Source organism: Penicillium rubens, assembly GCF_028828025.1.
Source record: "Penicillium rubens strain IBT 27055 chromosome Unknown utg000003l_segment0_segment0, whole genome shotgun sequence".
NCBI lineage: Eukaryota > Fungi > Ascomycota > Eurotiomycetes > Eurotiales > Aspergillaceae > Penicillium > Penicillium rubens.
In genome coordinates, this window is record NW_026890601.1 from 9,111,668 (window position 1) to 9,130,005 (window position 18,338).

General features: G+C 49.9%; 6 protein-coding genes across 6 annotated transcripts; 4 read left to right on the top strand and 2 right to left on the bottom strand.

Annotated features, from left to right (window-relative positions):
- Positions 1–409: 409 nt before the first annotated feature.
- N7525_009719 (uncharacterized protein) lies at positions 410–3,827 on the top strand (the record flags this gene model as incomplete). Its single annotated transcript, XM_002563774.1, has 4 exons — positions 410–664; positions 720–985; positions 1,042–3,112; positions 3,171–3,827. The coding sequence occupies 4 exons, from the start codon at positions 410–412 to the stop codon at positions 3,825–3,827; spliced, it is 3,249 nt and encodes a 1,082-aa protein (XP_002563820.1).
- A 939-nt stretch (positions 3,828–4,766) lies between these two features.
- Positions 4,767–6,170, bottom strand: N7525_009720 (aminotransferase class I/II-fold pyridoxal phosphate-dependent enzyme; the record flags this gene model as incomplete). Its single annotated transcript, XM_061214838.1, has 3 exons — positions 4,767–5,087; positions 5,148–5,290; positions 5,348–6,170. 3 exons carry the CDS (start codon positions 6,168–6,170, stop codon positions 4,767–4,769), a joined length of 1,287 nt encoding a protein of 428 aa, XP_061069269.1.
- Positions 6,171–6,397: 227 nt separating this feature from the next.
- On the top strand, positions 6,398–9,038 carry bioDA (adenosylmethionine-8-amino-7-oxononanoate aminotransferase; the record flags this gene model as incomplete). The annotated part of the gene is made up of 5 exons (XM_002563776.2): positions 6,398–6,645; positions 6,702–6,795; positions 6,843–8,176; positions 8,236–8,813; positions 8,866–9,038. The coding sequence occupies 5 exons, from the start codon at positions 6,398–6,400 to the stop codon at positions 9,036–9,038; spliced, it is 2,427 nt and encodes an 808-aa protein (XP_002563822.2).
- A 2,023-nt stretch (positions 9,039–11,061) lies between these two features.
- On the top strand, positions 11,062–12,674 carry N7525_009722 (uncharacterized protein; the record flags this gene model as incomplete). The annotated part of the gene is made up of 5 exons (XM_002563777.1): positions 11,062–11,216; positions 11,273–11,286; positions 11,367–11,771; positions 11,832–12,190; positions 12,243–12,674. 5 exons carry the CDS (start codon positions 11,062–11,064, stop codon positions 12,672–12,674), a joined length of 1,365 nt encoding a protein of 454 aa, XP_002563823.1.
- Positions 12,675–13,187: 513 nt separating this feature from the next.
- On the bottom strand, positions 13,188–14,963 carry N7525_009723 (putative isoamyl alcohol oxidase; the record flags this gene model as incomplete). Its single annotated transcript, XM_002563778.2, has 3 exons — positions 13,188–14,430; positions 14,480–14,680; positions 14,728–14,963. The coding sequence occupies 3 exons, from the start codon at positions 14,961–14,963 to the stop codon at positions 13,188–13,190; spliced, it is 1,680 nt and encodes a 559-aa protein (XP_002563824.1).
- Positions 14,964–16,156: 1,193 nt separating this feature from the next.
- Positions 16,157–17,412, top strand: N7525_009724 (uncharacterized protein; the record flags this gene model as incomplete). Its single annotated transcript, XM_002563779.1, has 3 exons — positions 16,157–16,303; positions 16,362–16,858; positions 16,920–17,412. 3 exons carry the CDS (start codon positions 16,157–16,159, stop codon positions 17,410–17,412), a joined length of 1,137 nt encoding a protein of 378 aa, XP_002563825.1.
- Between the last annotated feature and the right edge of the window lie 926 nt (positions 17,413–18,338).

Sequence of the window (18,338 nt, forward strand, 5' to 3'; positions counted from 1 at the left end):
GTCTGAATGGGGGAAGTCAGCATGATACGCCAAGGGGAGTCCGCTTGATACCCGAGATTTGGTACATGAAGCTGATTGGCCATCAGAACATCATGATGGTGGTTCCCCGGATGCCGGACACGATTTCCACCAGATTACTTCCGGCCCTAACGGCCGGTTATCTTTCGCCATCGACTGGCATTCTGACCCTATTTATACGTCGAGACATCCCCACCGGAGCAAAGAAAAGAAGGTTGTTTCATAGAATTGTGTCTATTACTCGAAGTAATTCCGGTGTATGCATTCTCATCTTCTTACAGAAACCTTCTATAAGTTGCCCCCTTAAGAGCCTCATAGAAGAACATCTTTCACTCAATTCAACCCACCCCCTCAACTAGAGAAATACACTTCCCATTCGCGAAATCGCGAAATGTCGCAGGAAGCCCAAAATGGCTCCGGCTCTCAGAGTCCTGCTGACATTACACAACAACCTCTCTCCCAGCCTGCCCATAGTCTCTCCTTCGAAGACGTCATCACCGAACTGCAAACCAATTCCGACGATGGTCTCACATCTGCAGAGGTGAAGCAACGCATTGAGAAATATGGCGAGAATGTACTTGAAGGAGACGAGGGCGTCTCCTTGGCGAAGATTGTCATTCGACAGATCGCCAATGCCATGATGCTGGTAAGTCGAAGAAGCCGAAAAGAGCCATTAAAGAATGATCGCTAAGAAGTCGTAGGTCCTTATCATCGCCATGGCCGTCAGTTTCGGCATCCAGTCCTGGATTGAAGGAGGTTTCATCGCTGCCGTCATCGCCCTGAACATTGTTGTCGGTGTCTACCAAGACTACGCCGCAGAGAAGACCATGGACTCGCTGCGATCGCTTAGCTCGCCCACGGGTGTAGTCTCTCGCGACGGCAAGACATCAACCGTCCCAGCAAATGAAATCGTCCCCGGTGACATGGTCGAATTGAAAGTAGGAGACACTGTTCCTGCTGATGTCAGGTGCGTACCGAACCCCCGCACGGAATATATCGGACCTTCATCTAACTCCTTCACAGACTTGTCGAAGCATTTAACTTCGAAACCGACGAAGCACTGCTAACCGGCGAGTCCCTCCCGGTCCAGAAAGAAGCAGAGGTTACCTTCGATGTCGATACCGGTCCAGGCGACAGACTGAACATCGCCTACAGCTCGTCAACCGTGACCCGAGGACGCGCTCGCGGTGTCGTTGTGGGAACCGGAATGAGAACCGAGATTGGTGCTATCGCTCAAGCTCTCCGTGGTACCGACTCGAAGCGTCGCCCTGTTAAGCGCGGACCTGAAGGCGAAACAAAGAAGAGATGGTATATCCAGGCGTGGACATTGACGACCACCGATGCTATTGGCCGGTTCTTGGGTACTAATGTTGGTACTCCTTTGCAACGGAAACTGTCGAAGCTAGCGCTTCTGCTCTTTGCTATTGCTGTTGTTTTTGCGATTGTCGTTGCTGCGTCGAACAACTGGCGCGGTGATAGCGAGGTTATCATCTATGCCGTAGCGACTGGTTTGGCTATGATTCCGGCCTGTTTGGTGGTTGTCTTAACAATCACTATGGCCGTTGGAACGAAACAGATGGTCCAGCGCCATGTCATTGTCCGGAAGCTGGATTCCCTAGAGGCACTCGGTGCGGTCACCAATATCTGCTCAGACAAGACTGGTACTCTGACCCAAGGCCGTATGGTCGCAAAGAGGGCATGGGTTCCATCCCTAGGGACTTACTCAGTTGGCGCTTCGAATGAACCCCTTAACCCCGAGGAGGGTGAGCTAAGCTTGATGGCCGAGCCCCCGATCAAAGTGGGCGCAGATAATTTGGGCGATGTAGCCTCGGCAGACGACCTACTGAACGACAATGATACACTCAAGGACTTTCTCAACGTCGCTGCCATGGCTAACCTGGCCCATCTCCACCGAACTGCCACTGAGGGATGGCAGGCTCGTGGTGAACCTACAGACATTGCCATTCAAGTTTTCGCCTCTCGGTTCAACTGGGGTCTAGATCGTTGGACCAAGGGTGACAAGCCGACCTGGCACCAACAGGCCGAGTATCCATTCGACTCGAGCGTGAAGAAAATGTCCGTTATTTTCTCAAAGCACGACGACAACTCGGAGAAGACTCGCGAAATGATCTTCACCAAGGGCGCCGTCGAGCGAGTTCTCGAGGCGTGCACCACTATCAAATGGAAGCCTGGTTCTGACCCTGTTCCTCTTGAGGACGAAATGCGCAATGAAATCTTGCAGAACATGGAGGCTTTGGCTAAAGAGGGTCTTCGTGTGCTCGCTATGGCCGGCCGTGAGAACACCGCTCCTGTCAAAGAAGGCGGCGAGCCTCTTCCCCGCGAGGAGGTCGAGAAGGACTTGTCATTCTACGGCTTGATCGGTCTCTACGATCCTCCTCGTCCGGAGACAGCTGGGGCCATTGACCTTTGCTACAAGGCTGGAATCTCTGTGCATATGGTTACCGGTGACCACCCCGGTACTGCGCGTGCTATCGCAGCACAAGTTGGAATCATTCCTGCCAACATGGATATGGTCGCTAAGGACGTTGCTGATGCTATGGTCATGACGGCTTCCCAGTTTGACAAATTGACCGAAGACGAGATTGATGCACTCCCCACTCTCCCATTGGTTATTGCTCGCTGCGCACCTAATACGAAAGTGCGTATGATTGATGCCCTGCATCGTCGTGGGCGCTTTGTGGCTATGACCGGCGATGGAGTTAACGACTCTCCCTCGCTTAAACGGGCTGATGTCGGTATTGCCATGGGTCAGAATGGCTCTGATGTGGCTAAAGATGCTTCCGAACTGGTTCTGTCCGATGATAACTTTGCTTCTATAATCAACGGTATTGAGGAAGGTCGTCGCATTTTCGATAACATCCAGAAATTCGTTCTACATCTTCTTGCGGAAAATGTCGCTTTGGCTTTGACCCTGCTTATTGGATTGGCCTTCAAGGATGAAAGTGAGCAGTCCGTCTTCCCTATTTCCCCTGTTGAGATTATCTGGATTATTATGATTACCTCTGGTCTCCCTGATATGGGCCTGGGAATGGAGATCGCTGCTCCAGAAGTGATGGACCGGCCACCGCAAAGCGTAAGCCCCCCAACACTTTCCCTAATCCCTAACAATTTGATTTGCTAACAGATCATAGAAACAAGGTATCTTCACCTGGGAAATCATTATCGACACTCTTGTCTACGGAGTCTGGATGGCCGCCCTCTGTCTGTCAGCATTCGCTCTTGTCATGTTCCGATGGGGCAACGGCGATCTCGCCCAGGGCTGCAACACGCATTACAATGATCCCAATACGCCCTACAATTGCGACACAGTCTTCCGTGCCCGCGCCACTACCTTCACCTGCATGACCTGGTTCGCCCTCTTCCTCGCCTGGGAGATGATGCACCTGCGCCGCAGCTTCTTCCAGATGCAGCCCAACTCAAAGAGACGTTATACCCAGTGGATGCATGATATCTGGCGCAACAAGTTCCTCTTCTTTGGTATCATGACTGGTTTCGTTCTCGCATTCCCGATCATCTACATCCCTGTTATCAACCACAGTGTCTTCAAGCATAGCAGTATCTCCTGGGAGTGGGCTATTGTCTTTGTTGAGACGGTGCTTTTCTTCGCTGGCATTGAGAGCTGGAAGTGGTGCAAGCGTGTTTACTTCCGTCGCCAGGACCGCAAGGCTGCGGCTCGCGGTGATCAACCTGCTGAACGTCGGGACATGAGAGATTTCAGTCGCTATACTACTATGGACCGCTCGGATACCCAGCCTAGTGAAATGAAGGTGGAGCAATCTATGGTGTAGATGCTTGAATGAACAGTAAGATTCTGATGCATCAGAGGATCTTATGCCCTTCCCGGTTGTTCTGGCTAACGGGAAGTCGAACATGGTATAATCGTGGGCAACCCTGGACACCAACACACCTGCCACACACGAACACATGCGGTTGGTGTGTTGGTGCCCAGAGTTGCGACGATTACCCAAATCATTTCCATAGTAACGTCGATGAGAGAAAATCTACTTAAGTTTTCGCAGGCTATATACCAATTAGTTTCATCTTGGAATTCAAACATTATTCAACCATAGCTCGTTTCGCGTAAATCCAAAGCTTTCATCATGGAAGAGAATGGGCTCGGCCAAAATTCTTCCAAAGCTGACTTCCACAGGGTCTGACTTTAGCAACATAGTCACATTTATTATTTTTTATAGTGGTAACGACTGTCCCCCGTCCGTTCCTCCCATCCTTCTCCCCCCGGAAGAAAGTCACCGTCCCAGGGCCATAAGAAGTGTCTGTCGGGCTTGTTGAAAGCCAATACATGTAAACGTTGATGTAAGAAAAGCAACTGAAAGAATAGGGCAAAGCTGTAAGGACAGAAACAGTGTAGGGACCGTGAGGGGAACGCTTCATTCGTCCGGTGTGTTGTACGCAGAGTGATAGGATGCCTAGTCAGAGGATGGAATGAGATAGACAGTCGGGACTGGAATGAAGATAATGCTGAAGAACTGAAGGCTATACCTATCCCAAGCAAGTCATGGGTTGTACTTCGTATGATTATGGAAAAGAGTGTAAGGTAGAGAAGGAGAAGTGCGAAAGGGCATAGCGTTGATAATTATAAACAAAGCATAGGATTCCAAATATAATAGGTATAATAGGTCCAATGGAAATCCATCCAGAGTCCAGTACTTTGAATCAAGGACTACTCGCAGACTACCTTGAAGATGCAAATCTAAAGAAAGCCTCTTTTATAATTTCCACGCATTTTTGTGACTTTGCTCCAGCCACGACTGAATCATCCGCGTCAAACCATCAATTTCTGCCTCGGTGTTTCCCGCATGCAAGCACACCCGCACCCGTTCCTTTCCCTCGGGAATCGTCGGCGGCATGATAGCTCGGACAATGAATCCGTTTTCCTGGCAAAGACTCGCCAGCTGTCGTGGTTGCGATGTTCGAAGGGAGATAATGGGAGATGTGGGAAAATGGTCCACTTCGAACATGACTGATTGATATGTATGGAGGCCATCAAGCCGTAGTCGGAGATGGCGGATCAACTCCTGGAGTCGGCGCTGTAACTTCGATCCAGTTAGCTGTCGGTCACCAGGGGTATAAAGAAAGAATCAATTTACTGTTTCAGTTTCACCAGATGAGAGGAGCTCATATGCTGCGCGAATTGACGCCAGGAATGGGAATCCCAGGGCGGTGGTATAGATCAAACTCCGGGCGTAGTTGATCAGATAATCCCTTGTCTCCGGCCCACAGAGAACCATGGCTAGATAAATGTCAGTGGGGTATCTCGGGATGGTCAGACTAGACAAGAAGAACATACCTCCATGACTCGCTAGTGCCTTGCCGAATGTGTGGACTCGGATGAACATGCGATCCTGAACACCAAGTTCCTGAACCACCCCAGCACCCCGCGGTCCAAACACGCCAGTCGCATGGGCTTCGTCGACATAGAAATAACCATTACCGTGAGGTAGAAGCTCATCAACAACCGCGATAAACTCTTTGATGGGAGCAACATCGCCATCCATGCTGTAGATGGACTCAATAAGGATGAACACATTGCGCGTACCTTCCGCAACTGCTGAGTCTTCGGCTATTTGCGATTGCAGAACCTCTTTCAAGCCAATGGGCGAACTGTGGGCAAACATCTTCCGAGGACCGGCGCGCGACAGACGCATGCCCTCATGGGCACTGGCGTGGATGAGCTCATCGTACAAAATCACATCGCCTGGCTGCGGAATGCTGGATAGTGCACCGACATTAGCGTCGTATCCAGAGTTGAATAGAAGTGCTGTCGGGGCTTGGTGGAATGCCGCGACGAAGTTCTCGAGCTCTTCCGCGCAAGCTGAATTCCCGTCTAATAACCGAGAACCTCCGCTAGCAAGGGGGAAAGATGGCGGTGTGTTGTTCAAAAGGGCTAGAAAACGCTCTCGGTATGCAGAAGACGTTGACAGTGACAGGAAATCGTTGGAGGAGAAATCCACAGCTGTCCGGGGTAAAACGGTCAGCCTCCGACGGGCAGATTTGGCTTCCCGGCGCGATAATGCGGCGGAGAGTGAGTCAACAAGGGTTTTGTGCGTCGCTGTCCTTGCCTCCAATGTCCCTTGAGTAGCAGTCATTGCATCGGCTTTGCACAATCCCATTGACAGTCAAATTTCCCGATGTTCCTGTTCCTGAGCGATGGGGTATCCACGGGTTATCCACTTTATTTTTAGTTTCGGATATTGTTGACTGTTGAGATTGACAACAGAACAGATCTTCCCGATTCTCCCCCTCAAAAGCCAAGAGGTCCAAGTTGTTGAGAAACCTAACAGGAGAGTCCCGGTGAGATGCAGAAAATGTGGAGATTTGGCGTGGAGTCGGAAAGTCAATGCAAGTTGACTCTGCCGAGGTCTCTTTTGGACTTCACCGTGACTCACTTCAACTTCATCACATCATGCCTCCGGTCGGCGCAGCGCTCTGGCGTAGTCTACGAGCCCACCAAGTCTACGGGGCTAATACGGACGTGGGAAAGACAATTATCTCCACGGTGTTGTGCAATGCCATTCAACGCCAGAAACAGCAGGCCGCATTCCTCAAGCCTGTGTCTACAGGGGCATTGGATGATGCCGATGATCGGTACGCGAACTTTGAAGCATTTAATTCAATTCAATTTCAATCACTGACTCTCGTAGGCACTTGCAACGTTTCGGTGCTGGGACGCTCACCAAATGTCTCTACCAATTCGATGACCCAGTGAGCCCGCATTTGGCAGCCAAGGATAAATTTGTAGGTGCCCATTGTCCTAATTATAAGACACCAAGCTCATCGCGCAGGTTCCACGGGATGATGATCTCCTCGCATCTATACATAGCACGCTGTCTGGGTGGGCGCAATCGAACATTGACTTCGCCCTTGTTGAGACTGCTGGGGGCGTGCACTCGCCGGGCCCCAATGGCAACTCACAGGCAGACTTGTATAGACCACTCCGCCTGCCAATTGTGCTGGTAGCAGACTCTCGTCTAGGGGGCATATCTTCTTCGATCTCTGCCTACGAGTCGTTGCTCCTCCGTGGCTATGACGTTTCATCAGTTCTCTTGTTCCGAGACGAGTACTACCAAAATCACGAATACCTCCATGATTACTTCCAGAAAAAGAGTATCCCCTTGGTGTCACTACCAGCGCCTCCAGCCCGACCATCGCAGCTGGATGCCGAATCCCAGTTAAGGGACGAGGAGGCCATGCTCAGCTATTACCGAAAATCCGCGCAGGAGTCCGAGATCCTCCGACTGCTTGAAGAAATGTCCGTCAACAACACTGAGCGCGTTCAGCGCCTAGAAGAGATGGCTGACCGTGCGCAAGAGTTGATATGGTACCCCTTCACCCAGCACCAAGGCATGAAAGCTAAGGACATTACCGTTATCGACTCAGCGCATGACGACTACTTCCAAACATTCGGCCCCACCACATCCAAAGATACGCAAAGCGAACTTCGCCCGACGTTCGACGGGTCTGCATCCTGGTGGACGCAAGGCTTGGGCCACGGTAACCCCGAGCTGTCACTATCTGCTGCCTATGCCGCCGGTCGGTACGGACACGTCATGTTCGCAGGAGCTGTCCATGAGCCAGCACTAGCGCTTGCGGATAATTTGCTGAAGACCATCGAAAACCCAAGGCTTACTAAGGTCTTCTACACAGACAATGGAAGTACGGGAATGGAAGTTGCTGTGAAAATGGGTCTACGTGCTTCTTGCGACCGGTTCGGCTGGGATGCCAGCCAGGAGCAGATTGGTATTCTTGGACTCAAGGGTAGCTACCACGGTGATACCATCGGTGTTATGGACTGTTCCGAGCCTTCGACATTCAATAAGAAGGTTGAGTGGTATCGTGGTCGCGGCCACTGGTTTGATTTCCCTCTTGTTAAGATGGTTGGCGGATCTTGGAAAGTTGAGATCCCCAGTGAGCTGCAGGCAGAACTCGGCGAGGATATTGATTTCGCTTCATTGGGGTCGGTCTTTGATCTCAGTCAGCGTCTTGAGTCTGCCACTGCCCAGCGTTACAAGGACTACATCCGTCGCACTATTGAAGATCTGGTCCAGCGACAAGGAGCGAAGTTCGGAGCATTGATCCTGGAACCTGTCATCCTTGGTGCGGGTGGAATGCTCTTCTGGTAAGAATCTAGTAACAGAATCGTTATTCTTTGTATATGAACTGACCATCCCCTGCTAGTGATCCTCTCTTCCAGAGATGTCTGACGGATGTGGTCCGCGACCACCCAGAGCTATTCTCCACCAACGCTCCCGCCCCTAAACAATCACCGTCGTGGTCTGGCCTGCCAGTTATCTTTGACGAAGTCTTCACTGGACTATACCGTCTCGGTCGCCGGACATCCGCATCTTTCCTGGGTGTGCACCCCGACGTCGCCGTCAATGCCAAACTACTCACGGGCGGGCTGGTACCGCTCTGCACGACTGTCGCTAGCGAGGAGATTTTCGACGCTTTTTCCAGCACAGAGAAGAGCGATGCTCTCCTCCATGGTCACAGTTACACAGCCCATGCCGTTGGATGCACGGTAGCTGTTGACTCCCTGAAGACCATGGCTCAGCTTGATACCGATGGGTCCTGGGATGCATACCGTGCTGACTGGCGTAGCAGCTCACCTACTGCTGCTGCAGCTTCAACTCCGGACGTGTGGAGTGTCTGGTCGCATGGTCTGCTCCAGGACTTGTCTTCCGCGGACTCAGTGGAGAGCGTGTTTGCTATCGGAACTGTGCTTAGTATTTCACTCCGTGATGCAGCTGGTGGAGGTATTTTCTTGAGACTTGAAATCTAAGATTGAGAAAGCTAACAATAGCCCAGGCTACAACTCCAATGCGGCAAAGGGACTGCAGCAGAGGCTGGCTGTTGGCGGTGATCAGTTCAACGTCCACTCGCGCGTCCTCGGCAACGTGCTTTACCTGATGTCTAGTGTCACTTCCAAACCTGAGTCGCTCCGAGAGTTGGAGCGTCTCCTCCGATCAGCATTAATGTAGGTAAGTTATAGATGAGTATACCTATATATCAACGTGACAATTGAATATTTGAGCGCATGGTCTCGTTTGACAACGAATCTTTTGATACACATTTCAAATCCTTTACAAACACCCGTAATATGGCTGTCGTATATCCTGTTCCCATCCAATTATACAAGACCCAAAATGTTGGTGTTACTTGCTATGGGCAAGCCTATCTTCTGCTGTCAATAGGTCATTGTAGTCAGGCGAGATTAACAATACGGGACCTCAATGCATCCCACCTTTGTTTACTGTTTTCTGGGTGTTTTCTGCCCATAAGGGAATATCAAGTCCCTACCTTCCATGTCTTTCGGCGTTAGTCTACCTGGAATTAGCTGACGCCCGAGGGCATCCTCTCATTTCTGTTCCGTCGGTACGCGTGCTAGGTCAGCCGATTGTTCTCGGCCGCGATCATTCTTTTCCTATGATATTATCACCAAAGCAGACCAAGCCTGCATCGCTAAGAACGCTTCACTGGAAGTCATTCCAAACTACGGCTGCTCGAATCTTGCCAAGGTCTCCTAAAAGTCCAGAACATGCGATATCGTAGTCACCAAGGATGGGTCAATTCCTGTGACCTCCTTGATGTTCCCCATAAAATAGTGTATGGACCTATCCTACGTTGTTAGCCCTATACCCGACCCACCTTGACGGGCCATGATACTGTTTCCCTAGACAGAGAAGTAGTACAGTATCCTCGCCATTTTGACAACCCTTGATACCCCGCCGAAATGGGTACTTAGGTACGGCTATGCTGCCCTGTGTATGGGTAATTGGTCATTGCGTTCACGGACGACTCCGGCCCTTGGTCCATCGATTTCCATATTGGGTGGAATACTCCATAGAAAGGAGGAGTTGTTGGAGAAGTGTGGTGAGACCAACACTTTCACCAACTATATTACATGACAGACCCCACGAAGACTGGGGGAGGTGGACTGTTGTTGAGTATTGGCTGAGTGTAAAGAAGAACCATTCGCGCATCTCAAGTTTGCCTTACGTTTGGATTGCTTGCAACCCGGGGTTGTCCGGGGGAAGTTTGGAGATGCAGAGGCCATAATGTGGGGAGATGTAGGTACTCCAATGTCTCTGTTTTGGATTATATGCAATGGAATGTCCCAATTAGGAAGGTATTGGATAATTATTTATAATAAACATCTTGCCTTAATTGGGGTTAAGGGACTTTCCAGGAACATCAGACCTGAGCTACCTACCTACCGAACACCGCTACATTAACCTTCGGATAGACGTGACAAAATAGCCGACCCATAAATGGGCAAGGCTTGACTAAAATTTTCTTTTTTAGGGTGGCGAAAGAGCTTCCAGGGTCCACCAGTTGCTCTTTGTACCTGGAATTCTTTTGGCCACTGAAGCCTCACTGGTTTGCCATCTCCCAGGTACAGAACACATATTCATCATGACTGAAATAATTTGCATAGGCAACTTATAAACGAGTATGCATCTTGGCATTGAGTAACAGCATGAAGCCATTGAACTCGGGTTTGGCCTCCCATCGGAATAAGCGGCTATCCTCGGCCAGCCACACGAGTCCGGCAATTCTTGTTAGATAATAGAATTCCGAGCCGAGACTTTGATTGGCCAATTGGTAAGAAAACGGGTCATAGTACCCCACTTCCTGCGCGGAAGTCGACCCACCAGACGCTTAATTTCTATGGATGATCTCAACTTGGCATCAAAGCTTTTCTTTTTTTTTTGTCTGAGCCGCAATATTATTCAAACATAATGTGAATAGGCAATCGAAACTCACTCGCCACAGATAAGCTCTGATACATACCTTCCTAAAGATCCGGGCCCCAGAATTATGCGCCCCAACTCTCCATATAAGTCAAGCCGGGGGTCTCGGTTGACGTTGAGGAAAGCTCCACCTCTCAATTAGAGAATTTTTTTCTTTCCACACATACAAGGAGCTCTGTTCTGCTCTTCCTTCTTCCTTTCTCTATTCCCGCTTTCACTCCTCCCCTGTCGGTCTATACGCGTCGACATCATGGTTCGCGATGGAGTGACACCCTACCAGGACCCGACTGACTCGGAGTCGGGATATAACGAGAAGAAGATGTTGGAGGATCAGAGTCCACAGTATCAGGATGCCTTTGGAAATGAGGAGGGTGCCGAGGTTAAGTATAAAACTATGAAGTGGTGGTGAGTTCATGCAATGGAGCAGCAACCTTGAAGAACACGGGCTAATTCTGTGATAGGCAAACGGGAATGTGTAAGTTCTAACAGTTGCGCATGATCGAAACTGTTGATCAATTGATCGGTTGTTATGAACAACGTCTGACCATTATCTAGTCATGATTGCCGAATCCGTCTCTTTGGGTGTCTTGTCCCTCCCTAAGACCCTTGCCCAGATCGGCCTTGCCCCAGCTATCATCCTCATTATCGGACTGGGAATTCTCGCTACCTATACTGGATACACGATCCACCAATTCCGCGCCCGATACCCCCACATCCAGAACTTAGCCGACGCTGGCGACGTCTTGTTCGGTGCGTTTGGACGCGAGCTGTTCGGCCTCGGCCAGCTACTCTTCTCGATTTTCATTATGGGTTCGCACATCTTGACTTTCAGTGTTATGATGAACACCGTTACCGAACACGGAACTTGCACGATGGTTTTCACGACTGTCGGATTCGTCATCTGTTTCGTCTGCTCTCTGCCCCGTACTATGAAGAACATGACCTATATCTCGTGCATGTGTATGTACAACCCGAACTTCGCCTGGACTCGGAACAACCATCGCTAATTGCCATTTATAGCCTTCGCCAGTATCGTAACTGCTGTCATCATCACTATGGTCGCGGTCGGTGTGCAGAACCAGGGTGGTCAGAACCTCCGGGCTACTGTCAACACCGATCTCGTCCAGGCCTTCGGCGCCGTCACCAACATCGTTTTTGCCTACTGCGCCCACGTGGCTTTCTTCGGTCTGCTCGCTGAGATGGAGGAACCTAAGGATTTCCCCAAGGCTCTGGTCATGCTGCAGACCTTCGAAGTCATCTTCTACACCGTTGCTGCCGTAGTAATCTACTACTACGTCGGTCAGGAGGTCACGTCTCCCGCTCTTGGATCCGCTGGACCTATTCTGAAGAAGGTTGCTTACGGAATTGCCATCCCAACTGTACTTGTCCCCTCCCATTCTTTCCTATATTCGGTCGCTGACATTCTCACAGATTATCGGTGCTGGTGTTGTCAACGGCCACATCGGTCTTAAGTATATCTATGTCCGCATATTCCGCGGCACTGACCGCATGCACAAGCGTGACTGGGTTGCTATTGGCTCCTGGATTGGCATTGCTCTTACCTGCTGGGTTATTGCCTGGATTATTGCCGATGCCATTCCCGTCTTCAGTGATTTGCTGAGTCTGATTAGTTCGCTGTTTGCTAGTTGGTTCAGTTATGGTCTTGGCGGTGTGTACTGGTTGCACATCAACAAGGGCAGGTGGTTGTCTTCTCCTCGGAAGATTGTACTCACTATTGTGAACGTGTGCATTATTCTGATCGGTGGTTGTATGTGTGGTCTTGGCCTTTATGTTTCCGGCAAGGCTATCCACGACAACGCCTCTAACAACAGCTTCTCTTGCGCTAGCAATGCCGAGGTTTAAGTCTGTTGTTTGTATATAAATGTCATGACGTACTTTGCTGTTGGGCGATATCATTTGGTTTGGTTATATAGATTTCTGCATATAGATTCAGCTTTGAGCCGTATTTTCAGCATATCATTATTTTTGATGACGGTATACCACCTATTACATTCATTATAAATTCGAACAAAAGAGACAAAGATCGGTGATATTTGCACCGCCAATATGTTCCAATAGATGTGCAAGTGGGAATTCCGTGCCTGTCTTCGGTCCGAACAAGATCCGAAAGATAAGTCAAGCCGTAGTTGATAAGTGGAGTTGGATGTCGGCAGTCTACGCTCCAGTCTACGTCTCCGAAAAGTTGAGAGATTTCGGAGAGCTGGATTAGAAAACTAAATCGAGAAACCTTTCTCTGCTACGACATGCCCATGATCTAATCAATATAGAGATATATCTATCATTAAAATCTAGACCAAGAAGAATGCATCGCTATCTATGAAATAAAATCCGTCACAGGCTCAAGCTTGAAGGAGCTTAAGCACGGCACATCCGCCCTGACTCAGACACGGACCAGACATCACTGCCAACAGCCTTGAGGGCATAGAAAAACGATGAAGGATCCCACTTACGCTTGACAGCAAGTAGACGGGGATAGTTGCTTCCAAAGAAGGTCTGCTTCCAGTTCGGCTGGCGGAAGTTAGCCTCGTTCTGGTAACAACCGCTGTCTGGTGTGACGGCCTCCAGTTGAGGCACGTATTCGGTCGTCATCTTGCGCTGGTCTGCAAGCATCTGGGACCAAGGCGCGGTCTCGTTCCACGGTGTGCCAATTTGCATCGTCACTGCCGCGTTGCGCAGGGCTGGGAATACTGCATTCGAGACATTGACCGGGGCTGAGACGTTCATGCCGACTCCGACGGCGATCACACCCGCCTGGGTAATGTTGCGGAGTGCTGAGGCCATCCCGTTGGAGTTCTGCTCCAGGGTCTTGCGGGGAATCAGACGTCCGCCGTACTGGTAGGAGCCCACTGCTAGGTTACCCCAAGGAAGAGGGCCCATGTACTTGTTGTAGTGGTCATAGTACGACTTGTGCTGGCTAACGCTGGCTTTGTATTTGATGTTGAGCTTGGTAAGCGCAGACGTGAATGGTCTGAGGATGGCTTTGACGTCATCTGTGGTTTGGTTGTAGGCTGTGATGGGGTTGATGATGAAGACACTCGAGGTCATCTGGTAGATGACGGTGACACCCTGGTCGACCATGGCGGGCAACAGAGAGTGGAACTGAGAAACAGCCTCGTAGAAGGTATCAGTGGTGATGTTAGCCGCGGTGAACTGGAGAGAGGCACCGGCGATGGGCGCGTCTTTGTATGCCTTAACAACCATAGACATGACAACGCCGTAGTTGCCGCCACCACCACCGCTCAGTGCCCAGAAGAGATCGGGATTCTCAGAGCGCGAGGCCTTGACCAGCTTGCCAGCAGCGGTAACAACTTCGAACTCCAGGGTGTTATCGGCTCCAAGACCGAACTTGGTGCTGAGGGCGGAGTGACCACCGCCTTGGGTGTAGCCACCAGCCAGACCGACAGTGGGGCATTCGCCAGTGACAACGACGAGGCCCTTGGCAGATGCGGCCTCAAGGATCTGGTAACCAACCACACCCGCAGCGATCTTGAATGCAGGGCCTTGGTAGGTCGGACTAGACCAGTCCTTGTACTCGATATCATTCAAGTGGTGAGTCCATACAGAGAGGGCACCGGCACCGGTTGAACGACCAAGGTAACTATCTCATATCAGCATGGATCTGAAGGAAGCCCACTAAGCCCACTTACTCATGGCCGGTATTACGGATAATGAATCGGATGTTGTTATCACGGGCGAAATTGACAGCAGCAACGACCTGGTCGCTGGAAGAGACATTCACGGCGTAGTTCACGTAGTTCCCGAGGCGGCAGGGCTGGGACTTGGGGGTGAACGGGTCACAACTCTGGTTGGCAAAGTAGGTCTGCATCACCGACGAAGAGGAATCAAAACTGGCGGCGATTAGAGATGTCAATTTCCCCAGAGTAGCACAACTTACTGGGGCTGAGGCATATTCCAGTTGGCCTTGAGCGCCGCACAAGCGGCGGCATCGTAGTTGGGTTCATGACAGGGGCTACCGAGTGGCACGGTCGCAACCAGACGGCCACCAACAGTGCTGTTGAGGGAGGCCCAAGCCGATGGAGCAGGCCAACAGCTATCGCTTGGCAAACAGTGGCAATCCGATGCAATGGCCGGGGCGGCAAGAGCCACGAGGGAAGCCAATGTCCACTTCATGGTGGAGGAGATGGAAGGGATAAGGTTGTGGAAGAATGGAGGCAGAGGTGTCGATCACCTCTCTTTTATTTATGTATATGGACTTCACATTCCTCAAATTGAACATGAATCTCCAATTTCAACCATTCGGACATGTTCCCTAGTGCGTCTAGTCTGATCAATTGTTTGTGGATAGAGGATTTCACCGAGGTGGAACCGAGACAGTAAATAAATTAAATGCAGGTACGGAGTACAAAGTATTACAATAATATACTATGTACTCCGTACGGAGTACAAGCATAGATAATGTTCATGCGCGATCTACCCGGTCAGTAAGGTTGTGTACGGAGTACAGGGATTATATCGCATGGATTTAATATCTATCATTCAACATGTGCAGAATAGAAACGTTCAAATCTTTTTTTTTTTTGCCATCTCACAGCGCGGAGGCTCCGGATAGATCTGACCCGATTTTTCAGTGTAACCCAGATGAAATACACCCAATCACAAATTCTGATCCTGCTCCACTCTTCCCCACCTCACAGAGCCCAAGGCTGAGATCCATGCCCGGAGTACGGAGTAGTCAGTGCGCCTTTAATATTGTATGCTTTGGTGGCTTGACGCTTGCAGTGAACAATTTCCGAGCTCAGGGGTATTTTTTATAGCTGATGATTGATCTGGACAGTTCGTTTATGATTGTATTTAGCATAATGTAGACAGGTTATGAACCAATTTTCATGTTCTCTGTAAAACCAGCCTCGCCCCACAAGTAGGCAGCTGCGAGTGAAATGGAATGGGTCTGCCGCAAACTTTGGAATACACAAAATTGGCTTTGAAACCTTGGAAGTCTTGTAATCACAAAGCCATGGTTGGAAGGTGCTAAATTGACTAAAAAGGAAAAGATCGCCGAGAAATAAATGTAAACTTTGCTCCATCCAAGGTTGTAGATTAACCAATCCATGGCCCAACCACAGATAAATCTCCCACCTGTGGGCTTTCGGGGCGCATTGCCGGCTATTGCCCGCCATGAATCAGCTGAACCAAGTTGACCATTGCCAGTCCAGGTTTTATGACTGGGACCATCCGTGGGGTTTTGCGAAACTCTGTCTTCTTCCGGACTTGCACCCCGTCGAAATATTCCAACTGCGAACCCATTTATATCAGGGATCGCCTGTTTGACAATGCTGTCAAGTTAGCCCGTTTATATCCACACAATGTCACAAAGTGATCTTGGCCCAGCCTTAGAGAAGGGGATTTGGGCCGCGGTGGCCATTGCTGCCGTGATCGTCGTTTTACGAATAATCGGCAAAGTCAAGATTAGTCGGTTTGGTGTCGATGATGGCCTGATGATTTTCGCTGAGGTAGATCTTTCTGGCTAGTTGTGGGTTGCCTTCATAGACTAACTTGAACGTTCTCTAGATTCTGGCAATCGTATCGACAGTCTTCTTGACCTTGTCAGTTAAGCATGGATTCGGCAAGAATCTCGAAACAGTACCACCAAATGACAAGAAAGACGTCTTGAAGTACATCGCAATCCAAGTGCCGATCGTCACCATCAGCACCACCATCGCCCGCTCCGCGTTCATTCTCTATATCCTCCCCCTCCTCGGAACCAACAGGTACTACCAGGCCGCACTTTGGACTGTTTTGGCGGTACAATTCGCCGGGAACATTGCCTCGGCCGTGCTGCCACTTAGCATCTGTCGTGATGTAGCCGCGCTATGGGATCCAGTAGTCGCAGCTACGACGACCTGCGGCGACTCGGCTGCAGTCATTAAATTCGCCTACTACTCCAATACATTCAACTCAGCCACCGATCTGTTTTTGGCCGTCTTTCCGACAGTCGTGTTCTGGAACTTGAATCTGAAACTGCGAATCAAGCTTAGTTTGATCATTCTCCTCAGTTTGGGTATAGTGTGAGTACTTCTACTTCTACCCCAAATTTCACAGCCATAACATGCTAACCCAATGGCACAGTGCAATGGTCGCATCCATCATCAAAACAACCAAACTCGACTCCGTACCCAGCATCACGAATACCGGAGCGGGCGGCGGCATCGAACTGATCCGCTGGGGATACATCGAAAATGTCATCATCATCATCACCTCCTCGATCCCTTGTATCCGCCCATTGATCATCTCCTCCGTGCGAAAGCTCTCCAGCGCAAAATATACCCGCTCCTACGAACTCGGCAATCCGTTCAGCGGGCGCAAATCAGCTACTGCCCCAAATGAGACGAACCGTTCGCGCCACACGCGCAGGTTCAAGTCTGACGTGGAGAACAATAATAGCGTCGATCACATTCTGGATCATAATCAGAGCGCACATACTAGTACGTCTGTAGGAGGCGCGCCTGATTCTCCTACTTTCTCTACTCCCGGTATCACCAAGCAAGTGGAGATCTCGGTCATCTCAGATACTAGGCAACCTGTGCAAAGCCATACGAGGGATATCTCATCGGGGAGTTAGTGGGGAGTCAATGTATATTAGGATTGTTCTAGAACCATACTTTTTTTAGCCCAGCACACGCCGTCACGAATATGTACATATACTCAAATCCTTGTGTGAACTATTGAACTCGCTAAGCCTAGTACATAGATGAGTACGTAAATAGTCGCGCTAATGGATCTTCTTGTTCCCAGCGCTCGAATTCGGGTTTTCCGAGACATACTAATGCCGAGCCGGTGGGGTGGATCACATCGGTTTTGCCAGATCCACTGCATGAACCGAAGATATGCTTGCTTCCAGGGCTGTGAGCGGTATCATTCGCTGCAGTGGGTATAGCCAGCTTTGAGAAACTGAGGTGGGGGCCGTTTACACCGTAATCCAGACGATAATAGCACTCTTTTCGCCAACCCGCCGACCTTTCGCCAACTGTTTCCCGAAACACTCATGTCTATTTTCACCCAAATGAAGTACATAGCTACGTTTGTATTTACTGCATACTTCCACTAGTTACTGTGGACAAGTCCCACTTTGTTGCCACGAGTATTTAGGTCTAGAATAGAACTGGTGGGGCTAAGAAGCTAGGGCGTCGCTGCACATTCAACATAGCTACAAAATATATTTGAGAATAACAATCAGCTTCGGAAAATACTTGCCAATAGAGTACAACGCACGCGCTACGGAGCATAGTGTTAGAGTTATCGGACAACGACCGAGTCGCAAGCAAAATTCATCCACTATCTACACGGAAGATTTATAGACTTCGAGATTCTTGTTGAATACACGCCCAAGTTCGACATAAATAGAAACATGTGCCATTTACTACAATCATAGCTTTACCTAGCAGACTCGCTCATTAATAAGTGAGGTCTAGTCAAGCAAGCACTAGATACGCCGTGGATACCTAGCTTCAAATCTATCACTAGAGTTCAGCTTGTGGTCATATATGA